A 27,546-nucleotide genomic window follows, 5' to 3' on the forward strand; every position below is an offset into this window, starting at 1 on the left:
AGGTGTGACTCATCCTAAGCCTGCATGTTAGCTGGTTCGGCTACCTGGCTTGAAAGCTCAGGAGATGGATCGGATCTGGGGCTAAACACACACTCAAGATCCTACAAAAATATGGGTGGGCAGAGCAGGAGAAGCCTGCATCAATGCCTTCAGCTGTTCTATTTCAGCTCTTAAGGCTTTCATTTCCTGGTAGGAGGAACTGTGTCCTCACCCTTTTGAATCTAGGAATACAGTTACCCTCCTGAGAGGAGTGGGAGCATGCGAGGTCATCTCTGAATAGGAGGCTTTCCATCTGAAACAGTCTTTTCTTGCCTCACAGAACTTGTCAGGATACTACTATTAATGGATCTGACAGTGCCGCCCGCATGATCAGAACATCTAGCAATGTGTTTATGGCTTCCAATTCCCGGTGAGAGGACAGATTTTTAGTTAGCTGCAAGACACCTTATGTCCTAACAAACCTTTTATAGGGCCATGCTGCAAGGACCTCCAGATTAGAGTTGTGGATTAACCAAAGTCTGCAGTGGAAAGCTTCAGCAGTTGGGAGATTTTATTATCACAGTCAGTTGTTTAAGAAAGTTCATATAAGGACTTTGCAATATACAGTACTGTGCAAAAGTCTTAGGCACGTTTTGCTTTGTTCTTTTGTGAATGATGACCAGCATTTATTTCTCTCTTTTTTTTTTCTTTTTTTTTTACAAAAAGTGGTTTCTTGGCTTTTGTATTTCCACAAAAACATTTCTGGTCCAGCTTCTTTAGGCTGTGGAAGGACCAACTTGGCATCTACATGAAGCTGCCAGATGCTGAACCAAGTCTTTGCTGGACTTCTGATCTCTCAAAGAAGAAACTCTGGGAAACTTCTCATCAGATCTTCTACTTCTGTTTTTGTCCTTTCCAGATTCCTCTACAGAGGTTACTTATTATTTGTCACTTTAGCCACATAATGTTAAAACAAAAATGTTTATTCTGATATGTTTGTGTTTTTTATCACTGTGAACATATTTCCTGTGTACACTAGCTGTATTCTAATCAAGTGACTACAATATAAATATATATATATAGTTATAATAGCACTGCCAAACCAAAGAAAAATGTAATGGTACCTAAGACTTTTGCACAGCACTATATGTTTCAGAAAAGTGTTCTATAAATAAATGTATTATTATAATATAGCCAGTGAGCCAGCCACACCAAATGGAAGGATGCTTGGGAAACCCTAAGATAGAAAAAAGAGGTAGGATAGCTGCCAACCACAGCCTTAGAGGGCAATAAAATGCACTCTGACCCACTCTGTTACAGGCAGCTTGACAAACACTAACACAAAATGCGTTTACCTCCCCACATCCAAGCAAAGTAAAGAACCTAAACACGAATATTATGGCACAATCAACCTACAGTAATGGCCAGGTCAACAGCAAGATCAAAGAGACCTAAGTTAGGCGTGTGTTAGACTTGTGTGCTTTTTATAGCTGAGACATGCAAGTAGTCAATGATAACGATCTATTGAAAACTGTGGTGGTATGATGGCAGAGATTGTTGTTGGAAACCAGTTAAAATAACCACAGTAATACCACAATAACTGTAGTGTTAAGATGCAACAGATTATTAGATAGTGCATTAGTGCATTAGATAACTAAAAGACTGATAGAGCACTGTGACCTTTTCACTCCCTGCTAGGTCGACCAGGTACAGTTTCCCCGACAGCTTCAGCTCAGTCTCCACATTCTCCTGCTTGATGTTGATCAGAAAAATGCTGTGAGAGCGAGAGCTGTGCTCGTTCATGTCTGCAGGGAGAACACAGGAAAAACGATGACAATCAAATAGAAAAGGAGTCAGTGCACAAGTGTAACATCCTCTAGAGGATGGAGCACTCATTACAGCCACAAAAGAACAATCAGTGACTGATCTGTTGTTGTCTGAACCAGAGTAGAACTAAAATGCAGTTTGTCCTGCAGGTGGTGACACAGAAGATATTGTGGAGTCATTTCAATGTAAAAGGTTCTTCCTCTGAACAATAGCTTGTACTTATATACCACTACTCTAGTAGAACTAATGTTCTAGTAGTAACTGTTGAAATATTATTGATTGAGTAGTATTAACAATAGCAACTCAAGATTCAAAAGCTTGTTCCAGCTGCTCTCAATTCAAAAGGAAAGAAAAGATCCACAGAAACAAAAATGCAAAATAACATCAATACAGAAAACTCATTAATAGTACAGATGTAGTAGAAGCGACAGCAGAAGCAGTATTATTCTTCTGGACACCAAAGAAACTAACAACTACTTTCTGAGAGCAAAATGCAGTATTACAGTTTCAGAAGTAGCACAGTAGTATCAGTGGTACATTTAGAGACTTACTGGTGACAGCGACATGTCTGTTTGCTTTACCCTCATCAATGACGTCCATGACTTCCTCAGGACTTGAAACAAAGCGCTCCGTACAGCCCTGACACAAAACACACAGTACTGATACTGCTGATACTGCAGGACTAAAAATGTGATATTTAAGATATTGATACTGTAGATACTTTATATACTGATACAGCATAGCCACGTCAACATAATTAACATATTAAAGATCTGGTACCTTAACAAAGGGAACTCTGTTTTTGTCTTCATGAACGGCCAAGTTCGTCTTTGACACTGAAAAATAAAGAAATGTGCACAGTTCACTTCTGGACCAAAACTCATAAGTTTTAATACTGTATTCAAATATTGTGCATATATATCCTCACCATCAAGTAAGTCTCTGATTTTGTCCAGATAAATTTCAAAATAAGAGACCTGCAGAAACGGAGAGACAGAGTTTCCATGGCATCAACATGCAACACACAGCAAAACTATACATCACTAAAAATACTGTGATACAAAATGCTTTCACAAGCTATGGAGAAAATGGCAGAGAAGCGTTTTCCAGGTGAGGCTACTTGGATAAGTAGTTTTGTGTAATTAGTTGTCATGACTCAACTTAAAGATAAGCTAAGTTGAACTATACAGGATCTGTCAAAATATGTATAATCTTCATATTTTAGGACAAATTATTAAAAAATGATTTTTATATGTATTTTAAATAGAATTTTATTAAATTATGAAGTTTCAGCATGACTGATGAAATATGTCAGTTATAAACAACAGTTGTACATTTAATATAGTTGTAATTTTGATATTATTATTGAAAATATATAAAAACATCAACAGGATAAGTGTTATATTTATAATTATTCAAATAGGATAAATAAAACCATTAATAAAACATGAAAATCTGACTTAAAAAACATGTCAAACTTTATTTTTTATAAACCTAAATACAACAGTTTATTTGTCAAATCTACTACTACTACTAATAATAATAATAGTAGAATATGTTATAATAATATGATATAATGTGTTTACTGTGATACAAGGGAAGAAAAAAATGCTAAAAGCCAGCAGGCGATCAACGACCATATGGAGAACAGATGAGTCACTGAACGCATCGCTGGTTTCTGTCAGGATCAGATATAACTCTTTATAAACTGACTCAGACCTTGATGTGAAACTCCAGGTTTTCATCCATCGAGTAAATGTGGTCGAAAATGTCTCGGGCGATTCGAGGAATGATGCCCATCAGACGAGGGTCATGCAGGTTTCCCTGAAAAAGAAACAATTCAAACATGAAAGCATGACACTGAACGCACCAACACACTCAGATACAAGTTCATCAAAATGAAATCTAAAAGTGAATCAGACCTCCATGGTGTGAGTCTTTCCTGATGATGTCTGACCGTAAGCAAAAATCGTCCCATTGTATCCTCCCAACACGTCTGAAACAAAGAACATATAAAAAATATGTTAATTGTGTACATGTTTTTCTAACACACAACATACACACGACACAATATACAACACAACAAACAACACATAGTTGTTCCTACACTTCATGGCAACTGGACTTCCTTCTTATTAAGTTGAAACATTTCTCTACTCATCAAGTAGCTTCTTCAGTCTGAAGATAGTTGGTTGGAGACACTAATTTATGCTCTAGGTTTGGAAGGGGAGGTTGTGAAAAGATGCACTAGTCACACCTCTGCCCACCCCCTCTTAACACCTAAAATAGGTCATTAAGTGTGTCCAACCTAGTTCAGGTGTGAACTGGTCATGATCTTTTTGGGGATGGATGAAAGGGCAGCATGATAAATTGAACACAGGTTGTGTCTAAGTCCTCCACCTCTGTTGAATGAGGGGGTCTTGATTTACACATGCAGGGCCTCCCTCACCCATCTCTCAAACCTCTCGCCTTCTCTGTCCAACATGTTTGTTTTGTTTTCTAAAACAAACTGTCTTGAGATGTCCGTCTTCCTTCAATTAGGCTTCTGTGGAGGTGGGGATGTTTTGCACTTCTGAAAAATTGTGATCTTTCATGTCTTTTTTGAGGACAACCATAAAAAATATTAGTGGTAGTGGAAAAAGTATGTGAGCCTGGAATAATGACCTCAAAAAGGCTACTTTCACTGATAAAAGTCAAAATGACTGCAAGGGCTCAACAAACACTCATTAATGAGGTAAGGAAACAACCCAGAGTGACAGACAAACATTTGAACAAGCAGGGTGTCTATGGCAGGACACCGTGTATGAAGCTGCTGCTTACTAAAAAGAATATTGCTGAATGCCGAAGTTTGCCAAAGAGCACACTGACACTCCACAGCAGTATTGGGAAAAATGTTTTCTGGACTGATGAAACTAAGAATGAATTATTTGGAAAGAACACACAGCACTACATCTGGTGTAAAAAAAGGTCACTGTATATCATTGTGAAAACATTATCTTAATTGTAAATTATGGTCAGCTTGCAGTGATTGAGGGAAAGATGAATTCCCAAGTGTATCAAAAAAATCTTCAGCATAATGTGAGAATGTCTGTACATCAGCTGAAACTCTGTAGAAGTTGGGTGATGCTACAGAACAATGACCCAAAACGGACAACAGAATGGCTCCAGAAAAATAAAATCCACCTTTTGGAGTGGTCAAGTCAGAACCCAGACCTCAAACCAATAGAGATGCTGTGGAAAGACTTGAAGAGAGCCACACATGAGAATAGGACGAATATAATGTCCAAAGAATATGACGGAGCTAAAGCAGTTCTGCAGGAATAATGGGCTAAAATTCCTACTGAACAATGTGCAGGTCTGATCCACAGTGATTTTATGGTTATTCAGACATGAAAGATCAGAATTTTGTTTGTGTTATTTTGAACACATTATATTTGTTAATACTCTTGACTTATATGAAAATCAAATCACATTTTATTAGAAATTAATGCAGAAAACCGTGAAACTCCAAAACGTTCACATACTTTTTCTTGCCACTGTGGATCATTCAAAGATATTTATATTTATACAGCGCAAAATAAGGGTTGACACTGAGGTGAACTAACCTGTGACGATCTGCTTGGCACAAGTGTCGTACACCTGAACTTGTTCTGTGTTTGTGGGAAACACACGGTCAAACACGTATGGCTTCCCCTGTAACACAGGAAACACTGTCTAAATAAAAGCCTCTGGAACTCAGGTAACAAATATTACAATACACCACCGCCACCACAGCAGCCAAACGGTTACCCACAGAAACTACAGAGAAGAAAAATGCACCTACAAAGTGAATTTCTGACCCCTCCATAATTTCTAAGTGGAAGAACTTGCAAAAATGCAGGGTGTTCAAATACTTCTGTTCCTCACTGTATGTGCGCTTCTCTTTTCAAGGGCATGTCGGTGGAGGATATTTGTACAGCGGAATCGTGGGCATCCCCGTGCCCTTTTATACGTTTCTACCTGCGGGATACGTCAGTATCCTCCTTATGTCATTCTGTGATGAGCGTGCATGATGACCAGTGGAGCTATGTCGGTACAGAGCGCACACTGCTCGGACACATGCTGTCATGACGTGGTTTTTGTGTGAATAAGGACATCCACATAGCACATCCTGCCAACATGTGTTTTTCTGATGTGTGTTGATTCTCTATGAGAATGGGTGCTTTTGACACTGCCTCTGCACAGGATGTTTACAGCCCTGCTCGAGCGTGGAGCTCTCGGCGCTGCTCTCCAGGACAACAGTCTCTTATGAATGACGCCGCCTGTGTTGGACAGGACGTGATTGCAGAGGGCTGTGTTGTCTTAATCTGTTTTTTACATCCTCCTCCTTACCCCAATAGTGACAGCTCTTAGAAGGCGAAGCCTGTACGAAATAGAACGTTGGTTACGTATTGTAACCCCAGCTTCTATGAGTATAGGCGTAGCCCTCTAAGATGCGGGCTTCACTGGCTCCCCCTGTGTCAGCTGAAGTAAAAGTTGGCTTTTTGGGAGCAGTGCTCAGGTCACGCAGGGCTTTATACTCTGTGGGCGGACCTGAGTGAGGTAGCCCAGTGCTGGTACAGGGTGCAAAAGAATTCTTTACGACTGCGCATGCGCACGGGGATAAACCCAATAGCGACAGCTCTTAGAGGGTTACGCCTATACTCATAGAAGCTGGGGTTACAATACGTAACCAACGTTTTCCTTAAGAAAACATTTCTTCCTACAGCACTTGATTCTCTGTGACTTGGATTTTTTGCATCATGTGTCACTTGTAAGTCACTTTGGATAAAAGCGTCTGATAAATGACTAAATGTAGTTAATCAGTAGACAAAAAGACCTGGCAGTGCGTCTTGTGAGGGCGGACTATTTTTTTTCCTTTTGTTAAGTGCTTGGTCTGTTTTGCCCCTGGCTCTATTCTGGCCCATTGTGGGACTGGGCAGCTTTAATACTTGCCATGGCTGAAATCTAAGATGTCTACTGGCTGTATTCACATGTGGATTGAAGAGCTGTGTGACAATTTGATGTACACTTTTTTTGTTAATTTAAAATGATTTTGTTACTAGTTCATTTAGTGTTCGAGTGGGACTGAAACTCCAGATGCTACATGGTGAAGCTCACGTTCACGTGACTCTCAGGTGGCTATGAACAGACTTGTTGCTGACTCAGTCGTCAGTGTCTCTGATGCTGCACTTAAACTAATTCAAGAAGGTCTGTTTCAATAAGACGCCTGTCGCCACGGTAACTGCATTCCACAGGGAGATGACTGAACCAATCAGACGAAAGAAAGATGATTGCTGCTGAGAGATGCAGGACACACTCTCTTCCTTCCTCAGTCTGTTCACTTGTTTATGAAACAACAGAATTTGATCAGATCTATTATTGACTATTTATTGTCTTAGTTAAAAAGATCTGAATCATCACGTTTTCAGTTTTGTTTTGATGTTCAGCAGAAACAAACTCTTGGTTATTAAAATGTTGGCCGAACGTGATTATTCCATCGAAAACGGAATCTTTTGAACCTGGATGGTGTCTACTTCAAAATAAAAGTCCTAAAAGAACCTGCACTAATGAACAAAATTCACCTATTTTGACAGGGCCAGATCTGGGCTGAGAGCCGTATGTTGCCCCTCTGCTGTCAGTCATACGACCTGTTGCCATGGATACAGAATATTTCCCATTTCCATCCCCCTGTTGTGTTTCTCCTTTAACATGACAGTAGAAGAACTGAGTTCTGGTCCCTTCAGTAACTTTAATCAGTTTGGAACTTTTGTGCTGAACCTCGTTAAGATTCTTATTCTGACTGCAAACTGGATCCAACAACGAGCTCATTATCATGATTGTTATGATGATGTGATGTGATGTGATGTGATGTGATGTGATGTGATGTTCAGTGTTCTGCTGTAAACTCAGTGATGATCCTGAGGAGAAGGAAACACTAACTTCATGCTGTGGTCTACAGATTTTCACATGAATTCATTACTGTCAGAGATTGAATCCTTTAATTCTCATGTACATAGTATGAAACCGTGAGCTTAGTTTGTTAACAACACAACTGTTCAGCAGAATCTCCGATCGTCGATTAATCGACCTACAGCGGCTGTTTTCGTTTCTATTGTTGCTGCAGACGGACGGAGGGTGTGACGCCGGGACCCGGTGAGTCCCGGTCTCACTGCTATAACACTCACCGCCACCACCACCGTGTCCTCTCCGTTAAACTTCGGGATCTCTTTGTCTCCGCGGCTCCGCTCCGCGTTGTTCAGCGGCCTGAAGCGACACATCACCTTCACCCCGCACACCCCGCACTCCGCCGCGTCCATCGCCGACACCGTCCGGTAAATGCCACAGACACAAGTCAACACAAACGAGCCACAGGAAGCCGCGGTGCAAATCTACACGGTCCAGATCCACAAAGACTAGACCGAGAGATGTCCTCATCCACCGCACAGAAAAAACCCTAGTCCACCGTCGGGGGCTGCGGTAGGTAGACCTGGTCTCCGGTTGATGCTGACTGAACACTCCCACCTCACACAGGTCCACTCTGGACCACCGAGCGAGCCGCGGCGCATTCTGGGACATGGAGTCCTTGATGGGAACCGAGCAACAGATAAATACCGAAAACCTGCTTTACTGTGATCTTTACCGCAGTGCAAGTACTCATATCACAGTTAAAGTACCACAAGTACTGATGAAGCGGAGGAACATTTATGGATCATTAGTTATTGATCAGTATTTTATGTTGCAGATTTGATTTTTACAAACTGCTCAGTAGTTAGGACCAAGAATGACAAAACAAAGAGATGTTTTTTGGAATTGGTTTGACAAAACTGTAATTAACCGTTCAGACACTTTCATTGTCTCATTTCATAAATAATAGAACTGTAAGAAAAATCCTTTGCAGTCATTAACCCATGAACATCATCTCATTTGCAGTTTCCTACCTGGAGATAATTTGCCAGGCCTTAACTTGCTGCTTGTGGGTTAGTGGTCAGAGGGTTAGTGACACCTGTTGTTAATTTAATAAACACCAAAGCAGCTGAAACTGATTAACAACCCCCTCTGCTACTCAACTGACCAGATTATTAATATAAACTCTGATTAAAAAGTGTTAATTTCGTTATTTGAGCAGTGCACGTTTCCAGACAATCTGCACTTATCTTGATTAAATCAGCTGTAAATGACAAACAGATACTACAAAACAATTACACACACACCTCTCTGCATTAGGACTTCTAATGCAGTACTCAGTAATCCTGAGCAAGCTGAATTTATTTTCAGCTTTCTTAACATTTCACTATTTTTTTTTATTGAATTTTATTTTTGCCTACTGTTGTAGGAATTTGGTGATGCGATGTCACATTAGTACGGTAGAATTCAAACAACACGAGAATGCATAAGATCATTTAAATAGATCGATCAAACATTTTTCATTAACCAACAGACTCTCAACAATTAGACATTTTCCTTTACCAAACATGTCTGAGACTATACATGTATAAAGGAGTGATAATTACTTTCATTGCTAAGAAATAGCAATGCCCTGTTCTAAGCAGCACCCAGACCTTCTGCTGTTGCTGAGCTGCAAGTTAATTTTCTACTTTTTAACAATGATCGACTGTTGTATCGGTTACTCAATGTGTTTCTTCCATGTTTAGTGTGTGTTTAGTGTTTCCAGACTGATTTAACATGAAGTCAACAGAACCAATGAAAACAAAGTGTAACAGTCCATGTGGTTTTATTTTTCTGAAGCACAAACAGAGGGAACCAGCTTCTTCTTCTCTACACGATGAAGACGACAACAACAACCCTCGGTTCACCTGTCTCACATTTAAAAATATAAAAATGTTTGTTCCAGCTGCAGATCACATCTGTTTTCACGCTGCATATTTTTATTTTAACTGCTTTCAATCATCAGAATCATTTAAAATATTAAAACTAAATCCTGATCCAGATTCAGAGAGACTCAACCTGTCAAACTCAATCTGTGAAAAAATACAAAATGTAAACATGAGGAATAAATAACCAATCAGAGCAAGGATACCAACTTATTGTGGACCATTCAGAGGTGATGCTGCAGTCACATGATGAAACAAAACCTATTTTACACCAGAGACATTTACAAACTGTACAATTAATTATTACAACAACGACAATAATAACGAGAATATTCACACTGAGCAAAATGTTCCGATTCTTCTGGAGGTCGCGGTGTGTCACATTCACCCGTCACTGAGGAGGAGCAGGGGCTGATGGAAGGAGGAGCACCAGGGGCTATGTGACCTCCATGGGTAGTGTGGTCTCTGACAGTCCATTCAAGAGTCTCTCCGGTTCAGTCGAGTCTCTGAGGAAAAACAGAAAATCAGTTATGATATCACTCACTCATGACATAAAAAAAAAATCATAGTTACATCATCAACTTATTTGCAGAAATCTGAGTAAAATTTTCATATTTTCACAAATTTTCAGATTCACACCAACATGGCATTCACTAGACAACAACTATAAAGGCCTTAACCGCGCCCAGGTCGACACAAAGATCACAGTGTTCTCCGTTGGCAGTAGCTACAAATGTCTGTGGAAAGAAAGTAGAAACAAACGCCTAATCCTTAACGGTTTATCTGCAGTCCGACATCTTCTTCCACTGAATGACAAGTACCTCCACCTGCTGGTTATCAAAGAGGGACAGAACGGAGGTGCTAGTTGGCTGCTGCTTTTAGGCCCCGACAAAGGCGACGAGAAGCAACTAAGTCGGCTGGACATAGCAAGTTAAATTTACTGTAATTACTGTAAGGAAGTAGAGTTTTTGTGTGACTGTCTTTTTTATATATCTATATGATATCACAGTTTTGAGGAACTGCAGTATCTGTAATGACAGTGAGAAAGTGTGTCTGATTAATAATAATATATGTAATCTGGATTAACCATTAATGGAATGTAACTAGGTGATGGTAGCTTGTTGTTTAGCCTCAGTTACAAATCCTTTAGCATTTATATTATATTTCCACCAATATTAGACACACCGACTCTAGTAATTGGGGGGTAGATGTTCATTTCAAGACAGCGTTGCCCTTAATTTGCTCCTGTAGATGAGGCATCATATTTTTAGTATCGCCCCCTCCCAACAAGCATGTTGTTTGTATCAGATGACGTCTGTCTGCTACAGCTGAATTCATTTATTTTGACGGTAAAAGTTCTGCAGTTCACCTCTGTGCCATCAGCTGAGCAACAGCTCTCACCAAAGGGGTAAACCGGCCCATGCCTACCGTGGTGTTCCCCTGGACGAGTGTGTGTTCACCTGGTGGTGGAGACTTTGTGCACTCGGTCACAGCTGGCAGCAGCTGCAAGCTTTAAGGCAGATGTTGGGGGGGCAGAAGGTCGAGTGGTGTGTAGGTGTACAGGAGAGATGGCCCCAACCTGGCTCCTCTGATTGGGGAGGGACTGAGGAGACGAGGATGACCATGACCCCTGAGATGAAAGCCCAGACTTGCTGAGAGGTGTGGAGGAGTATGGAAGCCTGGAGGGCCCTGAAACATGTTCAAATTAAAACTATAAATAATAAAAGATACAAATATTAAATCAAACATTGTGATAATCGAATCATCATCAGCTGATGCTTATAGAGTTGTACAGTGTCACATCTTCACTGCAGTAACAGGGTTGCAACATACAGTTTTCACATCTCAACATTTTCATGAAAAATTCGCAACACAATTTTTCCAAATCAAGTAAATATTCTACATATTGGGAAAAAACAAAACCAAATAAATTTCACTTTCCTGTATTGAAACTAGAACTCTTTAAAATCTTTTCTACAATGTCTTTGTTGTAAAATCACCACTTTTATGATTCTTGTAAAACATATTTATTGTATTTTAATGATGTTTTTGTAAAATTGCAATTTTGCCTGAAAGTGACTCACGAAATTCAGATTCTTTAGTTTACTGAATTTGTGATTTCCTCTGAAATGTAAAATGACCTAATCTAATTCTGACATTATGCATTACCCTAAAGTAAAATAAAACAAACGTAAACCCGTTCTCATGAAAACAACTCAGACAGGGATCGACTGGACAAGAGACAGTGTTCCTGACAACCAGTCATCAATCAGTCAATTCAACTGTGATGCTAAGTGGCTGAAGCTAACCTCAATCATATTCTTACCCTAGATGATGTAACACTGGCCTCAAGTAATACTGTAAGAAATCTCGGAGTTATCTTTGATCAGGATATCTCCTTCACTTCATACATCGAAGACATCTCTAAAACTGCCTTTTTTCACCTGAGAAACATTAAAATTAAAATTAGGAGCATCCTGTCCCAAAGTGATGCTGAAAAACTAGTCCATGCATTTGTTACTTCCAGACTGGACTATTGTAATTCATTATTAATAGTTTGCCCCAATAACTCATTAAAAAGCCTCCAGTTAATCCAAAATGCTGCAGCCAGAGTTCTGACTGGAAGTAGTAAGAGAGATCATATTTCTCCTACGTTAGCTTCTCTCCATTGGCTCCCTGTAAAATCCAGAATTGAATTTAAAATTATTTTCCTCACTTATAAATCACTTAATAATCAGGCTCCATCTTATCTCCAAGACCTCATAGTTCCATATTTTCCCAGCAGAACCAGCTTCCAGTTCAGGTTCTGGAGGCAGACACCCTCTCTACATTTAAGACTAGACTTAAAACTTTCCTTTTTCATAAAGCTTATAGTTAGAGATGGATCAGGTGACTCTGAACCATCTCTTAGTTATGCTGATATATATTAGTCTGCTGGGGGACCTCTATCGATACACTGAGCTCCTCTCCTCTCTCCTCTATCCATTCAAACACTACCTCATTGTCTTTCCTCTCTCCCGTAGTTGTGTTTCCTCCTCTCCGTCTCCCTCTCTCTGTTCTCTTCTCTGTTTTAAAATAATCTGCTAGGAAAACTGGTTCCAGAGTGGAACCAACTCTTTGCTGGTCTAGAACCAAGAACTGCTTGTGTGAGGGGCTGAAGGCTCGACTATTGTGACCAACAAGATTAACTACAATGTTGTAAACATAAAAAACAGTGTGATTTTTTATGTGCTTGTGTGTGACAATTACTTGTAAAATGGTGAATGGGTGAATGAGACGCAGTGTAAAAGTGCTTTGAGTACCAGTTAGGTAGAAAAGCTTTGTATAAGTGCAGGACATTTACCATTTAAAGGCTAAAGCTAATATAGACATATGGACACGTGTATACTGATGTAGCATGTGTAATGACGTGGCTCTATGGTGGCTCTGTAGCCTGTGGAAAAGAAAACCGGTTCTTAGGTTTTCAAATTGAACTCTGACTAGCACCAAGTTCACTGTAGTTAAAAAGGTAACAGAGGCACAGAGTCTGATCTGAAACCTTAATGCTGCATTAGTGTTAATGAAGAGTTAAAAACATGCTAACAATGTACTATGACAACAATGTAATAATAACAATTAACTATGTGTTGGTGTTAATGTTGTGTTAGATTTGACATAATCCAGGTTCAAGTTTAGTGTCCAAGCCATCTCTGGTCTAGAGTCACTGTCAGGAAGCCAGGTTTGTCAAAGAAAATGGTTTTTAAAAATGAGAAATTGAGAGTCAACATGTGTGTGATCCTGCTGCTAGCCCTGATCCTGGTCTCACATCCTGCTGCTATCCTTGAACTTCTGACTGGAATTAATAAGAGAGATCATATTTCTCCTGCGTTAGCTTCTCTCCATTTGCTCCCTGTAAAATCCAGAATTGAATTTAAAATTCTTCTCCTCACTTATAATTCACTTAAAAATCAGGCTCCATCTTATCTTAAAGACCTCATAGTTCCATATCTTCCAAGCAGAACTCTCCGTTCTCAGACTGCAGGTTTACTTGTGGTTCCTAGAGTTTCCAAATGTAGAATGGGAGCCTTTAGCTATCAAGCTCCTCTCCTGTGGAACCAGCTCCCAGTTCAGCTTCTGGAGGCACACACCCTCTCTACATTTAAGACTAGACTTAAAACTTTCCTTTTTTATAAAGCTTATAGTTACAGATGGATCAGGTGACTCTGAACCATCTATTAGTTCTGCTGCTATAGGTTAGTCTGCGGGGGGAACTCTACTGATAAACTGAGCTCCTCTCCTCTCCTTTCTCCTCTATCCATTTAAATTCTACCATTACATGTCATTAACTTTGTGTCTTCTCTCTCCTGTAGTTGTGTTTCCTCCTCTCCGTCTCCCTCTCTCTGTTCTCCTCTGCAGGTATCCTCCTCCTTGGAGCTGTATGTCTCCAGACTGTAGTTACTGGCCCTACAGACCTGCTCAGTGTTTTTCTGCTTGTTGTTGTTTTTGTTGCCTGCTGTTCTTTTCTTTCTCTCCTCTTTCCACTCACCCCAACCGGTCGGGGCAGATGGCCGCCCACCCAGAACCTGGTTCTTCTGGGTTTCTTCCTCTAAAGGGAGTTTTTCCTCTCCGCTGTGTCCTGGTGCTGTTCAGTGGGGTTGTTGTGTTTTATATATAATTCTGTATACAGTTATAGTTATCTTTTATGTAAGGTCTTAAACACCTACACAACTAAAATTGAATTGAACCCCGTGTTCCTTGATGCTAAGTGGCTGAAGCTAAGAACCATCACTGGCTACAAGTCCAGCAGCTGAGTGGACTGTGGACCAGGCCAACAAACTTTATTTTTTTCAATAGATTCCAGGCTGAGTCTCATAACCCCCTGCACTGCACTTCACTACAGGCTCCTCAGTCCCCCTGTGGATTAAACCATCTTTAACTCAACATCAGTAAAACAAAAGAGTTCTGTCACCTGTCTCTCTATGCAGGGGGAGGAGGTGGAGGTCGTATCGAGTACAAATACCTGGGAGTGTACCTGGACAACAAACTGGACTGGACAAAGAACTCATCTGCACTGTAAAAAAAAAGGCTCAGAGCAAGATGTCAGATTACTCCTCAGATCTTCCGAGGAGACTCAGGTCTTTCATGTCTGCAGCACCAAGCTGCGGATGTTCCAAATCTGTGGTTCTGTGGTGTCATCTTCTATGCTGTGGTCTGCTGGGGCAGCAACATGAAGGTGGCAGACACTAACAGGCTGAACAAACTGATCAGGAGGGCTGGCTCTGTTCTGGGGGTGGAGCTGGACCCTCTACATATTGTAGCTGAGAGGAGGATGCTGTCCAAACTCCTCTCAATCCTGGACAATCCCTCCCACCCACTACCCATGTTGGCTGGATTTTAGTCTTTGTGCTGTATGTGACTGATGCTGCATTCTTTGACATTTAAGGAAAATTAACTTTTAACTCTTAAGGCTCCAACAGGTGAGCAGCTCACCTGAACGATGGACTCCATTCACACTGGTCCTGTACGGCTTGCTCTCGCTGTAACCTTGAGGGGCTGCATGAGTGCTAATCACAGCCGAAGCCGCAAACTGAGCACTGGCTGAGTCCAAAGTCTTCGGACCAGATGCACCTAACCTGGACTACAGACAAGAGCAGAAAACACAGTGATAAGATGAGAACAAGAAAGATACAAGGACTAAACAGATGTAATTACATAGCAACACAAATGTCTGCTGCATCAGAAAAAAGTTAAACCTGAACCATGACTCAGTTACAACTGAAACAACAAAAATATAAGAGAGAAAGTGTTAGAAAGAATCTCAGAAGACACAATTTTTTACCGTGTGTGTAGCATGTGGTTAAAACAGCTGGTGAACAAGTACAGAACTTTTCATCCGTGTTAATGTGCAGTATCAGTTTACCTGGTACATATTTTGTATTTTACAGGTGGTACCTGTGTTGTGTGCTGTGCTGTGAGTCTGTTTCCAGCTGTGTTGTTCTGTAGCTGCAGCTGTTCCAGCTGTTGTTTCTGCATCTGGACCAGCTGTTGCTGATGACTGTGGTACTGCTCCTCTGTGATGCCCCCTGCTGGTTCACACAGAAGCATGTTAACATAGGTGGTCAGAGTGGACTCACATTTTCTCATTTACACACAACTGTCAAGTTTTTATAGACACAATGTGATCAAACGTTCATTGTCACTATTGTTGTTATCATTGCTGTTATGTTGTTGTGTATATTGTACTCGTGTCACACGAGTGCAGTGTTGTGGATAAGAATTTCCACTTGGGGACAATAAAGTCAAAGCCAAACAGGAATAAATGAGATTAGTGACAGGCATTAGGATTTGAGTCACAACAGTGCATAATTTAATAAATCAGTATCAGCTAAAACAAATTATATAGCCACAGGGGTTGCAAGCCAGTGACTTCTGTGCCGTCCCAAACCTGGATAAATAGAGAGGGTTGCGTCAGGAAGGGCATCTGGCGTAAAAATTGCCAAAATAACCATGCGAATCATCCATAAGACTTCCATACCAGATCGGTCGAGGCCCGGGTTAACAACGACCGCCACCGATGCTGTTAACCTACAGGGTGCCGGTGGAAATCTGACTACTGTTGGTCGAAGAAAGAGGGGAGGACGTTAGAGTAGTCCAGGACATGTATGAGAGAAGTATGACGGTGGTGAGATGTGCTGTAGGTCAGACAGAGGAATTCAAGGTGGAGGTGGGACTACACCAAGGATCAGCTTTGAGTCCCGTCTTTTTTGCTATGCTGATGAACAGGTTGATAGATGAGGTCAGACAGGAATCTCCCTGGACAATGATGTTTGTAGATGACATTGTGATTTGCAGTGAGAGTAGAGAGCAGGTAGAGGAATAGCTGGAGAGTTGGAGGTTTGCAGTGAGAAAGAGACAAGAGGCTGACATGGAGGTAGCAGAGATGAAGATGTTGAGGTTCTCCTTAGGAGTGACCAAGTTAGACAGAATAAGGAACGAGTACATCAGAGGGACGGTGTTAGCAAGAAAGTCAGAGAGGCCAGACTAAGATGGTTTGGACATGTGCAGAGGAGGGATAGTGAATATATTGGTAGAAGGATGTTGGAGATGGAGCTGCCAGGCAGGAGGGCAAGAGAACGACCAAGGAGGAGATATATGGATGTTATAACAGAGGACATGCAATTGGCTGGTGTTAGGGTAGAACATGCCCGTGATAGAGTTAGGTGGAAAAGAATGATTCACTGTGGTGACCCCTGATGGGAAAAGCCGAAAGTGAAGTAGAATAAGTATCAGCTAAAACAAATCTCATCTGATTCTGTCTTTACTGAACTCTAACTTGTGTCGTCTCAGCCAGCTGGCCTCTAGAGCAGCTTTGTGTTTTGTGTGGATGAAAAAAATTATTTGGACACAGCAAAGAAAGACTTTTGAAGTTGTTGGCGAAAATTCTCAGTCGCCCAGGTGAGCTTATCTGGAGGTTGAGTCATTGCAAATGAAACATTTCGCTACTTCAGGTAAGTAGCTACCTCCGTCCGAGGAAAGTTGGTAGGAGACCTCAGATTTATCCTCCTGTTTGGTTTCACTTCTCATCTGACCTGAAGAAGCTCATCAGATGAAACGATGGAAGGGACGAGTAGATTAGAATTGTTACGATCTAACGGTCACAACTCTTAGAACCTCTTCTACTCTTAATCAGCAGGTATGGTCTTCCTAATGGACGTGTGAAGTTGTTGGTCTCATACAAACTTTCCTCTGCATCCAACAGCTACTTGGATAAGAAGTCAAATCTTTTGACCAAAACAACAGTTGCCATGACTGATACTGAGGTTGGGGAAAATCCAGTGACTCTCTAAACTGTGTTTGTCATCAGTAATTCTCAAGAGTAGAAAACATTCAGTAGGTTCCCCCATTTCTGCATTTACTTCTTCACACGCAAATGTGGTTTCAGCTTCACTAACAAACAGTAACTCTGTGAGGAACCTTCTGGTTCAAGTATCTCTGTGGCCGGAGTCTGGACTTAAACAAAGATTGTTTGTGAGGGATGATGCTCCACTCTGTAACACTTCAGGTTTCTGTGGTTCTAACAGAGTGATACGTCTTCCCAGTTCTTCTTTCATTCGGATCAGACCAATAAGTGAAGCAAAAGATATGCTAAAGAAGACAAACTTCATATGTTTAAGCCAGGAGCTGAAAAACACAGCAAGTCAGATTCATGAGCTAACTGCTTATTTAATCTACACTGATTTAAGTAGGACATGATCCCTGTTGGATCCTGTTGGAGAGCAGACCATAAAAAGGTGGATTCGCTGTGAGATCAGAAAACAGTCAAGGCTCTAGGACGCATCTGAGAACTGACCTGGTCCACAGTTGTTGTCAGGTGACATGCGACAGGTGAGTCTGTTGTCATTCAGCATGCACCCTGTGATCCTGCTGCCCACTTCCCTTTGGTCCTGAGCTGGTCTGGGTCTGAAGCAGAACCTCCTCAGATTCTGGATGTTGTTCAGGACTTCAGTCAGGGAGGGAAGGGTAGCTCCAGAGTTCAGAGGTTTCTGGCCATTGGCTGTGGTCCTGACAACTGGATGTGTAACAGACTCCATGTGATTTAGTACTGGATTTAGACCTGAAAAGGCTCTGTCCAGGATGATCCTGGACATAGAGAGAAAATAATTATCCAGTTTGCCTCTGGTGTGGGGTTCTCAGCATCTGAATAGCACAGTGGTAAGAAAAGCTACCTTTGCTATTTTCTGTTTTTTGCCTAATCTGGTCGTGAACTGTGATCCAATCGTCACCAGTCACAAATATCAACAAACACAACATTTCTATTCTGATAAAACACCAACAGTTCTGATCCTTCATGTTTTTATTTAACAAATGTAAACATCATTCAACTGTGAAGTCATAATTTGGGGCTGTTTAGCTGCCTCTAGACCTGTACAGCTTGTCATGCTAGAGGGGAAATTAATTCCCACACTTATGACATTATAAGGGGGTGCTACAGGATAATGTCAGGGTGTCTGTCTGCAAGATGAAGTTGGAAGAAGCTGGTGATGCAGCAGCAGGACAATGATCCTAAACATAAATAAATCTACTACTGAATGACATTCAATAGTTTCAGTCCAATTTACTAATTTGATGTCATGTTTTGATGAATAATTGTTTGATATAGTCACTTATTAAACCTAGAACCCGAACTGCATATGCCATACTAAACAAGTTAAGATTATCCGCCTCACATAAATAAAAAAATTAGATGTGTGTTGGAGGTGATACAAGATAAGCAGGTCAGTGTTTACCTGCCGCCACGTCCCATCCTACGGCGGCTCAGTCCAGTCCAATAAGGAGGCAGTGACAGTTCAGTCAGAGAGTGACGAGGACACTGTGGGATGAAGATAGACACATCGTCTCCACCTGTCTGCTCTGTCCGAGGCTAAGGAAACAAATACACAAAACAGGAAGTTTAAAAAGGTCTAATAATGCCACACATTCAGACTGGATGATAACATCCTCATCAAAACAAGGTTAAATCTGGTTCTATGTAAATTACGAAGTTAATCTGAGCTCATGTGAAGTTAAATTCGAAATTAATGAGTTCGGTTACCTGTAACCTGGTTACAGTTGGCTTTTCTCCAGTAAGCAGATTTATTAACCGCCATGTAAACGTTTCTAATGAGCTTTTTACTAGAGATAGGACAAAGGCTGCAGACACTCACCACCCTACTACTATCAGCTGAGAAGAGCAACTGGATGAAAGCAGAGATCAATACACGGAGCGATGCTGCCTCGTTTTTTTAAAATCAAGACCAACACAAAATTTCCCTTAGACTAACTTTTCACAGTGTTTCTTTATTTTAGACAGTTAGAGCTGTGTCTGTCTTTCTCACAGAGCTGTCTTTCACATCCACCAACACGTATTAAAAAAAAAAAAAAAAAAAAAAAAAAAAAAAGCATTACAGAACCTTTTTTTCCTGTCTCCATACAGTTACAATCTGTGAAACAGGCTTTCAAAATCAAGCCAAGTTAGAGGAGAAATCAGATTACTCATCTGCTACATGTATATTCAGATTTCCATGCAAGGATACTATTTTGGCAGTAGTCAGAATTAACTGCCACTGGATAAATTCAGGTTAAGGTAAAAGGGAAATAAATCTATGGAAAATCAGACTTCACTTACACCAGAAGCAGCTGTGGAGCTGCAGGATCTAACGACATCTCTACATAGACAGCCGAGTATGAGCAGCACGTTAACAGAACAACAGTAGCAGCTTCAAACACAAACAGTCACGCAGCAAGTGAGAGAAACAGGAGGGTTGTTCAAAATTCAGTGTTCAGAGATGAGTAAACTCACAACCATGCCTTAAATGACTCTACAACAAACACAGTAAGGCCGCTACACCAGTTATGTTATGGTTGCTGTAAAAAATAAATCGCACAACATCTCTGCAAAAACATAAAATGTCCCCATAGACTTTATTGCTCAGGCTGAAGCTTTACAATACTTACAGACTGTTCAACCTTCATTTATTAATTTGTACTGATGAAATATTACTTGAGAACAACTATGACATAATTTTTAATAACCAAATATTTTTCTGTTTCTATTACCATTAAAAAACAATGGGTTTCATGCATAATTAATCACACCTAACTCTACTCAACAAATGGGCTAGTGCCTCTGAATTACACCAGCCCGTTTTTATTTTACACGTCTGATAGTGTACGAGTATAAAGTAGTGATGACAGAGTACTACTGAGAAATAACAATGCCCTGTTCTAAGCACCAGAAAATACAGTTTTTTTGACAACCACATGTGACTTGAACAAAATGGTGTTTTTAACTATTAATAATTGACTTTGCTGTGTGTGTAAACTGCAGGTGTCAGATAAAAGTACTGCAGTAAAAGTACATGATAACAGTGGCACAGACAGTATGAGTGGTTACTGATGTATCCGTACAGGACGACTCAGGTTAAAATCAAACTCACAGACAGATAGTGACACCCAGCTTTTCTTCTGAAGACAAAAACTCCGTCAGGATTATTTTCCTCATCAGGTGAAGATGGGGGAGACTGAGGAGACAGAGACAGACTTGTTGCAGATTCACAGTATTACTGCAGTATAACAACAAGTGGATCCAGAATTCACAGCATTAACAACATGAAGATCACTGACCAGCAGTGGAAGTGGACACTCGTCCTCTCCGGAGCTGTGGAAGTCATACTGTTTGATGTCAGCCTGGTTGACGGTGTAGGGACCAGGGGAGCATCCGGGACGTCTCTGTGGAGGACACAGTCTGTCCCGTCTGACTATGGTGTTTTTCGGTCTGCTCAGGTGGAAGGGAAGCTCGTCTCTGAAGGACTGCAACTTCCTCTGAGTCTGAAACAGAACCACCAGGTACTGAGACATAAACATCAGATCTGTTTATCCTGGTTCTCCCGCAGAGAACCAGCTCCACTAGCTGATCTTACAGTGACTCAACAGAACGGAGCTGCTCACTGCAGGACTTCCTCTTCCTCTCAGACACAAAGGTGTGACATAACATTCACAGCTGAAAATTTTGACGTTTGGTATGTGAACCAGCAAAGCTCAGACAAAAGATAAAAAGCTAACATTACCAAAGCCCAATCATTTTTGATGCTTTAGTTAATAGTAAGACTTGATTAGAGTCAAGTCTGGCTCTGAAAGTTCTAGTTCTGTTTAAATTTGAGATTTTGGAGCCCAGACTCAAACTAAAGGTCTCAGTTGTTACCCTGTTTCTGAAGGAAAAATAAACAAGTACTGTAAACGGTGAGTACCTTAACCCTGACATCACTTTTGTGCCTGAACCCGTTGGACAGACTCACAGCCACACAGTTTGCTGGTTTCTCCACTAGAGGTAGAGAAACCTCTCTAAGGACGTCTCCACTGAAGTCTCCCATCTGATACCTGTACACAGGAAACAACATCAGAGGCAGGTTCAGGTGATTCACAGTGAGTCCAGTGTCTGCAGTACACAGCAGGCTTGGTGTATTCCAGTATCCTAGTATTGTTTAAGCTGCTAGTCTGTTTTATGTGGCTCAGACTCATACAGGATTTTGGTCTTACCACTGAGCTACCTCCCACTCCTTACCTCTTCTCCACCACCTCCAGTGTCAGGTGCAGCAGCTCCCTCTTGGACTTTTCTCTCCTCTTGATCATCTCGAGGATGGTGACAGTTCGACTAAACTCTCTCCTGAGTCTGAGCATTTTTTCGTACGACGCCTCGTCGTTCTTTCGGTTCTACAAAAACAAGACCACTGTCAGGCAAAATCATCAACGTAAAACCACCTGAGACCTTCTGTGTGTTTCTAATAAGGGAAATACTAAACGTAGATTAAACTGAGTCACTTGGAAGGTAACAGTTCACCTAGAGTTGCTGACAGCAGCACTGACCATAAACCAATACTGACCTTCCTGGTCTGCATCTTCTCCGTCCTGCGTCTGAAGGCCACGTAGGCATCGTTGTTGGTGGACCCGTCCCTTTTCTCCTGTTTGATCTGAGGAATCAGGGACGGACCCCGACAGTTCTTCCTTTTCCTCACCCAGTAATCATACACTGACTTCAGCAGGTAGTCATCCTCATTCAACAGCAGCTTTGCCTCCGACAGAGAGACCAGCTGAAATCAGAACCAGGAGAAACACCGTAATCGCAAACCGTGGAGTAGGTGTGCTCAGAGTTACCTGCTGTGTGTTCTGGTGTTTCACCTGATGTGTGCTGGCCTTCTCCAGTCGGTCCACCATGGTCTCAAACTGCAGAGGTTTGATCTCCATCTTTCTGTTCAGTCTGTTGAGCAGTGTCTCGTCTTCCGAGTCCATGTCATAGTCTGGTTGCTCTAGGTCTAGACTCAGAGCTGGAGACCATGTACAGAGAAGTGATTAAATAAAAACTTTTGAAATCAGCTTGCTCAAATCCAATAACCCGAATACAGAAACTAGAATCCTGTTTACATGACAGTTAAGAAATCAGCTTAGTGGAGAAAGAAAGCTTCTAATAGTATGTGGACTGTGCAACAAGAAATAAGATTCTTGATACCAACTTGAAGGGTACATACAGCTCCTCAGCCCTCTCCCTACTGGATTAGACCGCAACCTAATACACCTGGTACCAGCATACAAGCAAATAGTAAGACAGCGGTCAGCTATCAAGAGGAGTCTGCAGGTTTGGTGCAAGAAGGCTGAGGAGGCTTCAGTGTTACAAAAGCTGCTTTCACACATGCACTGGAACCCTGGACTTTACCCAGATGAGCTGCATGTGAGAACGCAAACATCCGACTTATTCAGATCAGACATTACCCAGACTTTATCCTGCAGGGACAACAGTACAAATGTCAGTTTGAAACAAGGCGTGAATACAGCAGGTAATTGTCTGGAAGATTCACACGATTGAGGGGAGTCCACTGACCAGAACGTTAAGGAGTTAAAAAACAGCTTTCTGTTGGAAACCAGAGTTATAATAAACATAAAGCATCATGTGACTTGTTATACGGATGCGCTGTAAACAAAACACGATTGATTGTAATATTGTTCCTCCTGAATACTGTACAAAGCGATCACCCCGCCACCCCGAAATCAAACAGACTATTTCCAAAGTGGAAACGTATGTCACTCGGACTTTCTTCTGCTGTGTGCTACATGTGTGAATGCACAACTCTGCACAATGTCCAGACCTAATTCTCCAGAGACAGGACAAAGTGTAAGTGGGACCTTTTCATGAATAGGACATCAAAGGCCTCACTCACTGTGAGTGAGGCTGGTTGACTGAGGACAATATAAAAATGTCAGTTTAACTAATAATAAAGAATGGGTAAACAAGAACATGAAGGGTTTCTGTATCAGGATGGAGAGATTATTCATAGCAATAGAGGGGGAGGAGCTTCAAGCTGTGCAGAAGTAACTAAAGAGGAAGAGGGAGGCAAAAATATGTATATAGGCAGCACAGAGCAGGGATAGTCAATTGATGAATGATTTAAGGAGGTCCGGATAGGGAAAATGTTCTCATTTATAGGTCAGCAGTATCATCATGTTAAAGTGGCATTCAAATTTTGTGAGACATTACATACATAAACTGAATCCTTGACAGTCCCTTAGGATAAAAGCGTCTGCTAAATGACTTAATGTGTCTTCTTCAGCAGCGCTGTTGCTCCAGTTTCCGTTAATGTTTTCTGTCATCATTTTCTCTCATCTCACTCCTGCTCCTGACTTACTGCTGTGTATGGCGGCTGGTTAGTGTAGTGGTAACATCACTGCCTTCCATGTGGGAGACTAGGGTTCAAATCCCAGTAGGGATCCTTAGGCAAGACCTCCTCTCAAGGTCTGCACAGCTTTTCTGGCTAAGGAATCAGCTGTCTTTATATTTAAAAATTATTGCATCACATTAATTTTATCACTAATCTGATACTGACTTCAGATATGACCGGTTTGCAAAGGATTATTTTAACACTTTAACACAATCTGGAAAACTAAGCACACACAAATTATCCTTGTCCTTGCACAAAACATATTTCGGTATTCTAAAACCAGTTTCAGTTTCTTCCAGTCTCACTATTGGATATTACTGTTTACAACTAAACAAGACTGGAATTACTACTGTTTACTAGGAAGTAGTCATCTGTGTCTTTATAAATCATAAAACAAATCTGGTTTCAGTTACCACCCGATTTTTCGTAAAGGTACAAACATTCAGCCGTTTGTTTTTATGAACTCTCTGAACTATCAAACCTCCTTCTGTGACGATCAAACTCTTAGTAAGAATAATGGTCTGCAGTGAGTCATACTTGATGTGGTCATGTGAAGACTGGGTGAGCTAATTCAGCACTGTGAGACGTAGTACGCATTTGGTGCACATAGTAAGAGTACAGCCCAGTATACAGCGTACTTACGCTGTATGTGGATGAGCTGTTTGGGGACTTTGACTTCTCCCTTGTACAGACGGTCATAGTAGGTGGTGTTAGTCTCTGCTTCAGGTACAGGGATCACCATGTTCTCCTTCCTCTCCCTGAACACCTGCTGGGCCGAGATCGCCCTCTGCAGGTGGTGCTCCTGAAACACAACCATAAACACATTAACACCATAAGTTAAGCCTGGTCCTAGAAAAACTGGGGACCTGGAAACTTTCTGGACTCAGATTTTGTCAGGGTTATAGCAGCAGGTAATTAAGAAATCTGTCACAGCCGGTTCACTGCTAGAGAAGCACCGACACATGACTACAGTCCTCACACTGGAAATCGCAGTTCAATATCTAGTTCCTAGAGTTGGCTGACTCCAAAAAGACTCCTGGAGGTTCCAGTAAAGTCTTTTAACAGTTTGGTCTTTTCCCATAGATGGACTCAAGGAAAGCTGTAGACTCATCTCAAATTATTAAAAATTAAAGCCAACACGATGAAGCTGAGCACAATTTGGCGCCAGAGCAGAGTCTGAAGAATTTCATACATGAGAAATTTTAGCTGATTTTTTTTCTGACCACATGTTAAACACATGAAACATTTTAGTTACTGACACTGTTAAATGTTAGGAATGGATGAGTACAACTGGCTCACCTTTTTAGTTCAGTGCAAAAGCCGGTAAAATGTCTAAAAGGTGCAAGTTTGATATGTTTTCCTTTGCAGTTTTAGTTGTTGTGAGTAAAGACAAAACAGACAAAAAAATACTACTCTCCTGTGACTGGATCCCTGTGAAAAACTGTTTTGTTCATGCACAAGTTCGGGTTTCAAAGACAGACAAGTGCAGTAAACCCACCTGGACTCTGGTTTCTACTTTTAGTTATACACTGAGTGATGCGTTTGTTTTATATTTTGTTAGAATTTGGTTTGAACTCTCTTAATTAGATCGTTTTTATGTTCGTTTGCTCCAGTTCACCTTGTTTAGTGTGAACTGCTTGGTAGCTTAAAAATCTTAGCCTGGTAACGCTGTTTAATTAATGATGAATAATTAGCAGAGAAATGTTGCTCACTGCAGCGGACTGAAGCTAACGCAGCTAGCGACTAGCTAATCACCCGTTTCCATGGGAATTACGTACGATGGCTAACGTCACAACCTTTAAAAACGTCTTTGGCGCTACGTTAGCAGCGTATACAATCGTAACCTTACGTACACTGCGTATATTGACGTTTCCGGCCGCCTGGCTACGTAAAGAATTGTACGTAGAAACGTTGTGAATCCCGCCCCAACCCGTAGCTAATGCTAACAGCTAGTTTAAATGAAAACATGTTACTACCAGCTCTTCTTCTTTCTCCATCCCGGTTGGCATCTGCGGGACGGCCCGGTTAATGGACACGCAGTCTCTCAAGTCCGGCAGGTCTCTGTTGCGGTAAACCGGGAGCGGTTTGGCGGCGTCTAGCGCCCGCGCCCGGAACGAGAGTTTACTCATTGTTTGCGCCTAATCAGCGACAAAGCGCCATAAACCCGCACCAATACAGACGAGAATCCGCTCCGGACGCGACTGTGTCCGCCACCGTAGACCTCATCGGTGTCCGCTGCTCCGGTAACGAGCGGGACGACTCATCAGTGAGCACGTTTAGCGAGATGTGGGGGCCGTTCCTCCGGGCTGCTCTGTTCCCTGCTCTGCGAAAAACATGGCGGACATGTCCACATACAGCGGCGGAACAATCCCAGCAGCCACCGCGGCACACGCGAAACACGAAGGTGCGCGCGCTTGAAGCAACTCTGTCCCAAGTGAACTACAGCTCTGACGTCATGTGCTGACGTCACACAACTCCGTCAAACGTGAACACATACGTTTTACCAAGAGGACTGACGACTTCCAAACCATCAGTACCGTAACTGTGGCAGTAAAAACGGATCGAAGTGATATTAGTTAGTAACTTAACTGGATTTACAGGCTACGTTTTGTAATACTGCTGTAGCTGTACACACGTTTAGACTGTAACCTGGGAGCTGAGCTGTTATTTATACAGTTTAGTAACTGACGTAGATCTGTTGTCATCTTACCGTCTGTGGATACGTTCATAATACATGCTGTGTTCAGCAGCAGCTCAGTGAGAACTATTGCTGACAAGGTAAGTGCTGGACAGAACTTCTTTTCAGAATCAGAATCAGAAGCCTTTATTGTCATTGTACAGAATACAACGAAATTGTAGCAGCCTAGGAGTGGTGGTAGTATAAGTCTAAAACTAAATATGTACAAGTATACAATAAAAAACAAAATTATTCTTATAAAAAAATAGAATAGAATAGAATAAGGTGCAGTAGGTGGAGAAAAACATAATTAACATTAATATAAATATTGTGTATGGCATGAAGGTAGAGCTGTATTGCACATTGCAGTTATTGCACACAGAAGTTGTCCATTGGGTGTAGAATGAGTCCTGCCGTATAGTGCAGTATGTAGAGGTTTATGTAAGTCAAGTCAGAGTGGGGTGTAGTTAGTGTATGTGTGTGTTCAGTATGGTGATTGCTTGTGGAAAGAAGCTGTTTCTGTTTGTCCTGGTTCTGATGGACCTGTACCTCCTGCCAGAGGGTAGCAGGTCAAACGGGGGGAGGCATTGGTGATACTAGCCACTCTGCTGAGGCAGCGTGACAGGTAAATGTCCTTCAGGGAGGGGAGAGGGCAGCCGATGATCCTCTGCGCTGTCTTTATCACCCTCTGGAGCTTCAGTGCAGTGGGAAAACCACATTGTGATGCAGTAGGACAGCATGCTCTCGATGGTTGAGCGGTAGAAGGTTACCAGCAGCTCCTGACCTACATTGTTCTTCCTGAGCCCTTTCAGGAAGTACAGGCGCTGCTGTGCCTTCTTGATGACAGTCTTGGTGTTGATGGACCAAGTGAGGTCGGCCGAGATGGTGGTGCCCAGGAGGGTGAAGCTGTGGACCCTCTCCATGCAGTCACCGTTGATGTAGAGTGGAGGTGGGTCCGCTCTGCGCTTCCTGAAGTCCAGGATGA

At 41.7% G+C, this 27,546-nt stretch overlaps 2 protein-coding genes across 5 annotated transcripts in view; both read right to left on the reverse strand.

Annotated features, from left to right (window-relative positions):
• The window catches only part of LOC113172917 (kinesin heavy chain-like), a 31,789-nt gene extending 23,470 nt beyond the window's left edge, over positions 1-8,319 (reverse strand). The window contains exons 1-8 of one of the 2 annotated variants that reach the window (XM_026376000.1): positions 8,013-8,319; positions 5,412-5,499; positions 3,729-3,802; positions 3,526-3,630; positions 2,735-2,783; positions 2,587-2,642; positions 2,358-2,445; positions 1,660-1,784 (exon numbers count right to left, since the gene is read on the reverse strand). In XM_026376000.1, coding sequence (XP_026231785.1) covers positions 1,660-1,784; positions 2,358-2,445; positions 2,587-2,642; positions 2,735-2,783; positions 3,526-3,630; positions 3,729-3,802; positions 5,412-5,499; positions 8,013-8,144 — 717 coding nt within the window. In that variant the 5' untranslated portion in view covers positions 8,145-8,319. The remainder of the gene's footprint in view (positions 1-1,659; positions 1,785-2,357; positions 2,446-2,586; positions 2,643-2,734; positions 2,784-3,525; positions 3,631-3,728; positions 3,803-5,411; positions 5,500-8,012) is intronic. The other variant, XM_026375999.1, reaches the window with a different exon arrangement.
• Positions 8,320-9,542: 1,223 nt separating this feature from the next.
• epc2 (enhancer of polycomb homolog 2 (Drosophila)) lies at positions 9,543-26,216 on the reverse strand. Of its 3 annotated transcripts, none has more exons than XM_026376411.1 (14): positions 25,861-26,216; positions 24,527-24,686; positions 22,353-22,498; positions 22,058-22,264; positions 21,739-21,887; positions 21,425-21,554; positions 20,802-21,005; positions 20,615-20,698; positions 18,926-19,059; positions 17,989-18,278; positions 15,591-15,721; positions 15,129-15,276; positions 11,120-11,348; positions 9,543-10,165 (listed from the first exon to the last, which is right to left on the reverse strand). In XM_026376411.1, the coding sequence occupies exons 1-14, from the start codon at positions 26,011-26,013 to the stop codon at positions 10,096-10,098; spliced, it is 2,235 nt and encodes a 744-aa protein (XP_026232196.1). In that variant the 5' UTR covers positions 26,014-26,216; the 3' UTR covers positions 9,543-10,095. The 3 variants fall into 3 exon arrangements, with proteins under 3 accessions (XP_026232196.1, XP_026232197.1, XP_026232195.1); XM_026376412.1 differs by having other exon boundaries at positions 11,088-11,348; positions 15,591-15,724; XM_026376410.1 differs by having other exon boundaries at positions 15,591-15,724; positions 25,861-26,215.
• Between the last annotated feature and the right edge of the window lie 1,330 nt (positions 26,217-27,546).

The sequence above is a fragment of the Anabas testudineus genome, chromosome 21 (assembly GCF_900324465.2).
Source record: "Anabas testudineus chromosome 21, fAnaTes1.2, whole genome shotgun sequence".
In the NCBI taxonomy this organism is placed as follows: domain Eukaryota; kingdom Metazoa; phylum Chordata; class Actinopteri; order Anabantiformes; family Anabantidae; genus Anabas; species Anabas testudineus.

What these genes read in the sequence shown, in the direction of transcription:
- epc2 (XM_026376410.1), bottom strand. Translation starts at nt 26,013, where the DNA reads ATGAGTAAACTCTCGTTCCGGGCGCGGGCGCTAGACGCCGCCAAACCG. An exon ending in ACAGCTCATCCACATACAGC is followed by an intron (nt 22,499 to 24,526) that starts GTAAGTACGCTG and finishes CATGGTCTCCAG; the next exon opens with CTCTGAGTCTAGACCTAGAG. An exon ending in TGACAACAACTGTGGACCAG is followed by an intron (nt 15,725 to 17,988) that starts GTCAGTTCTCAG and finishes TGTGTGAACCAG; the next exon opens with CAGGGGGCATCACAGAGGAG.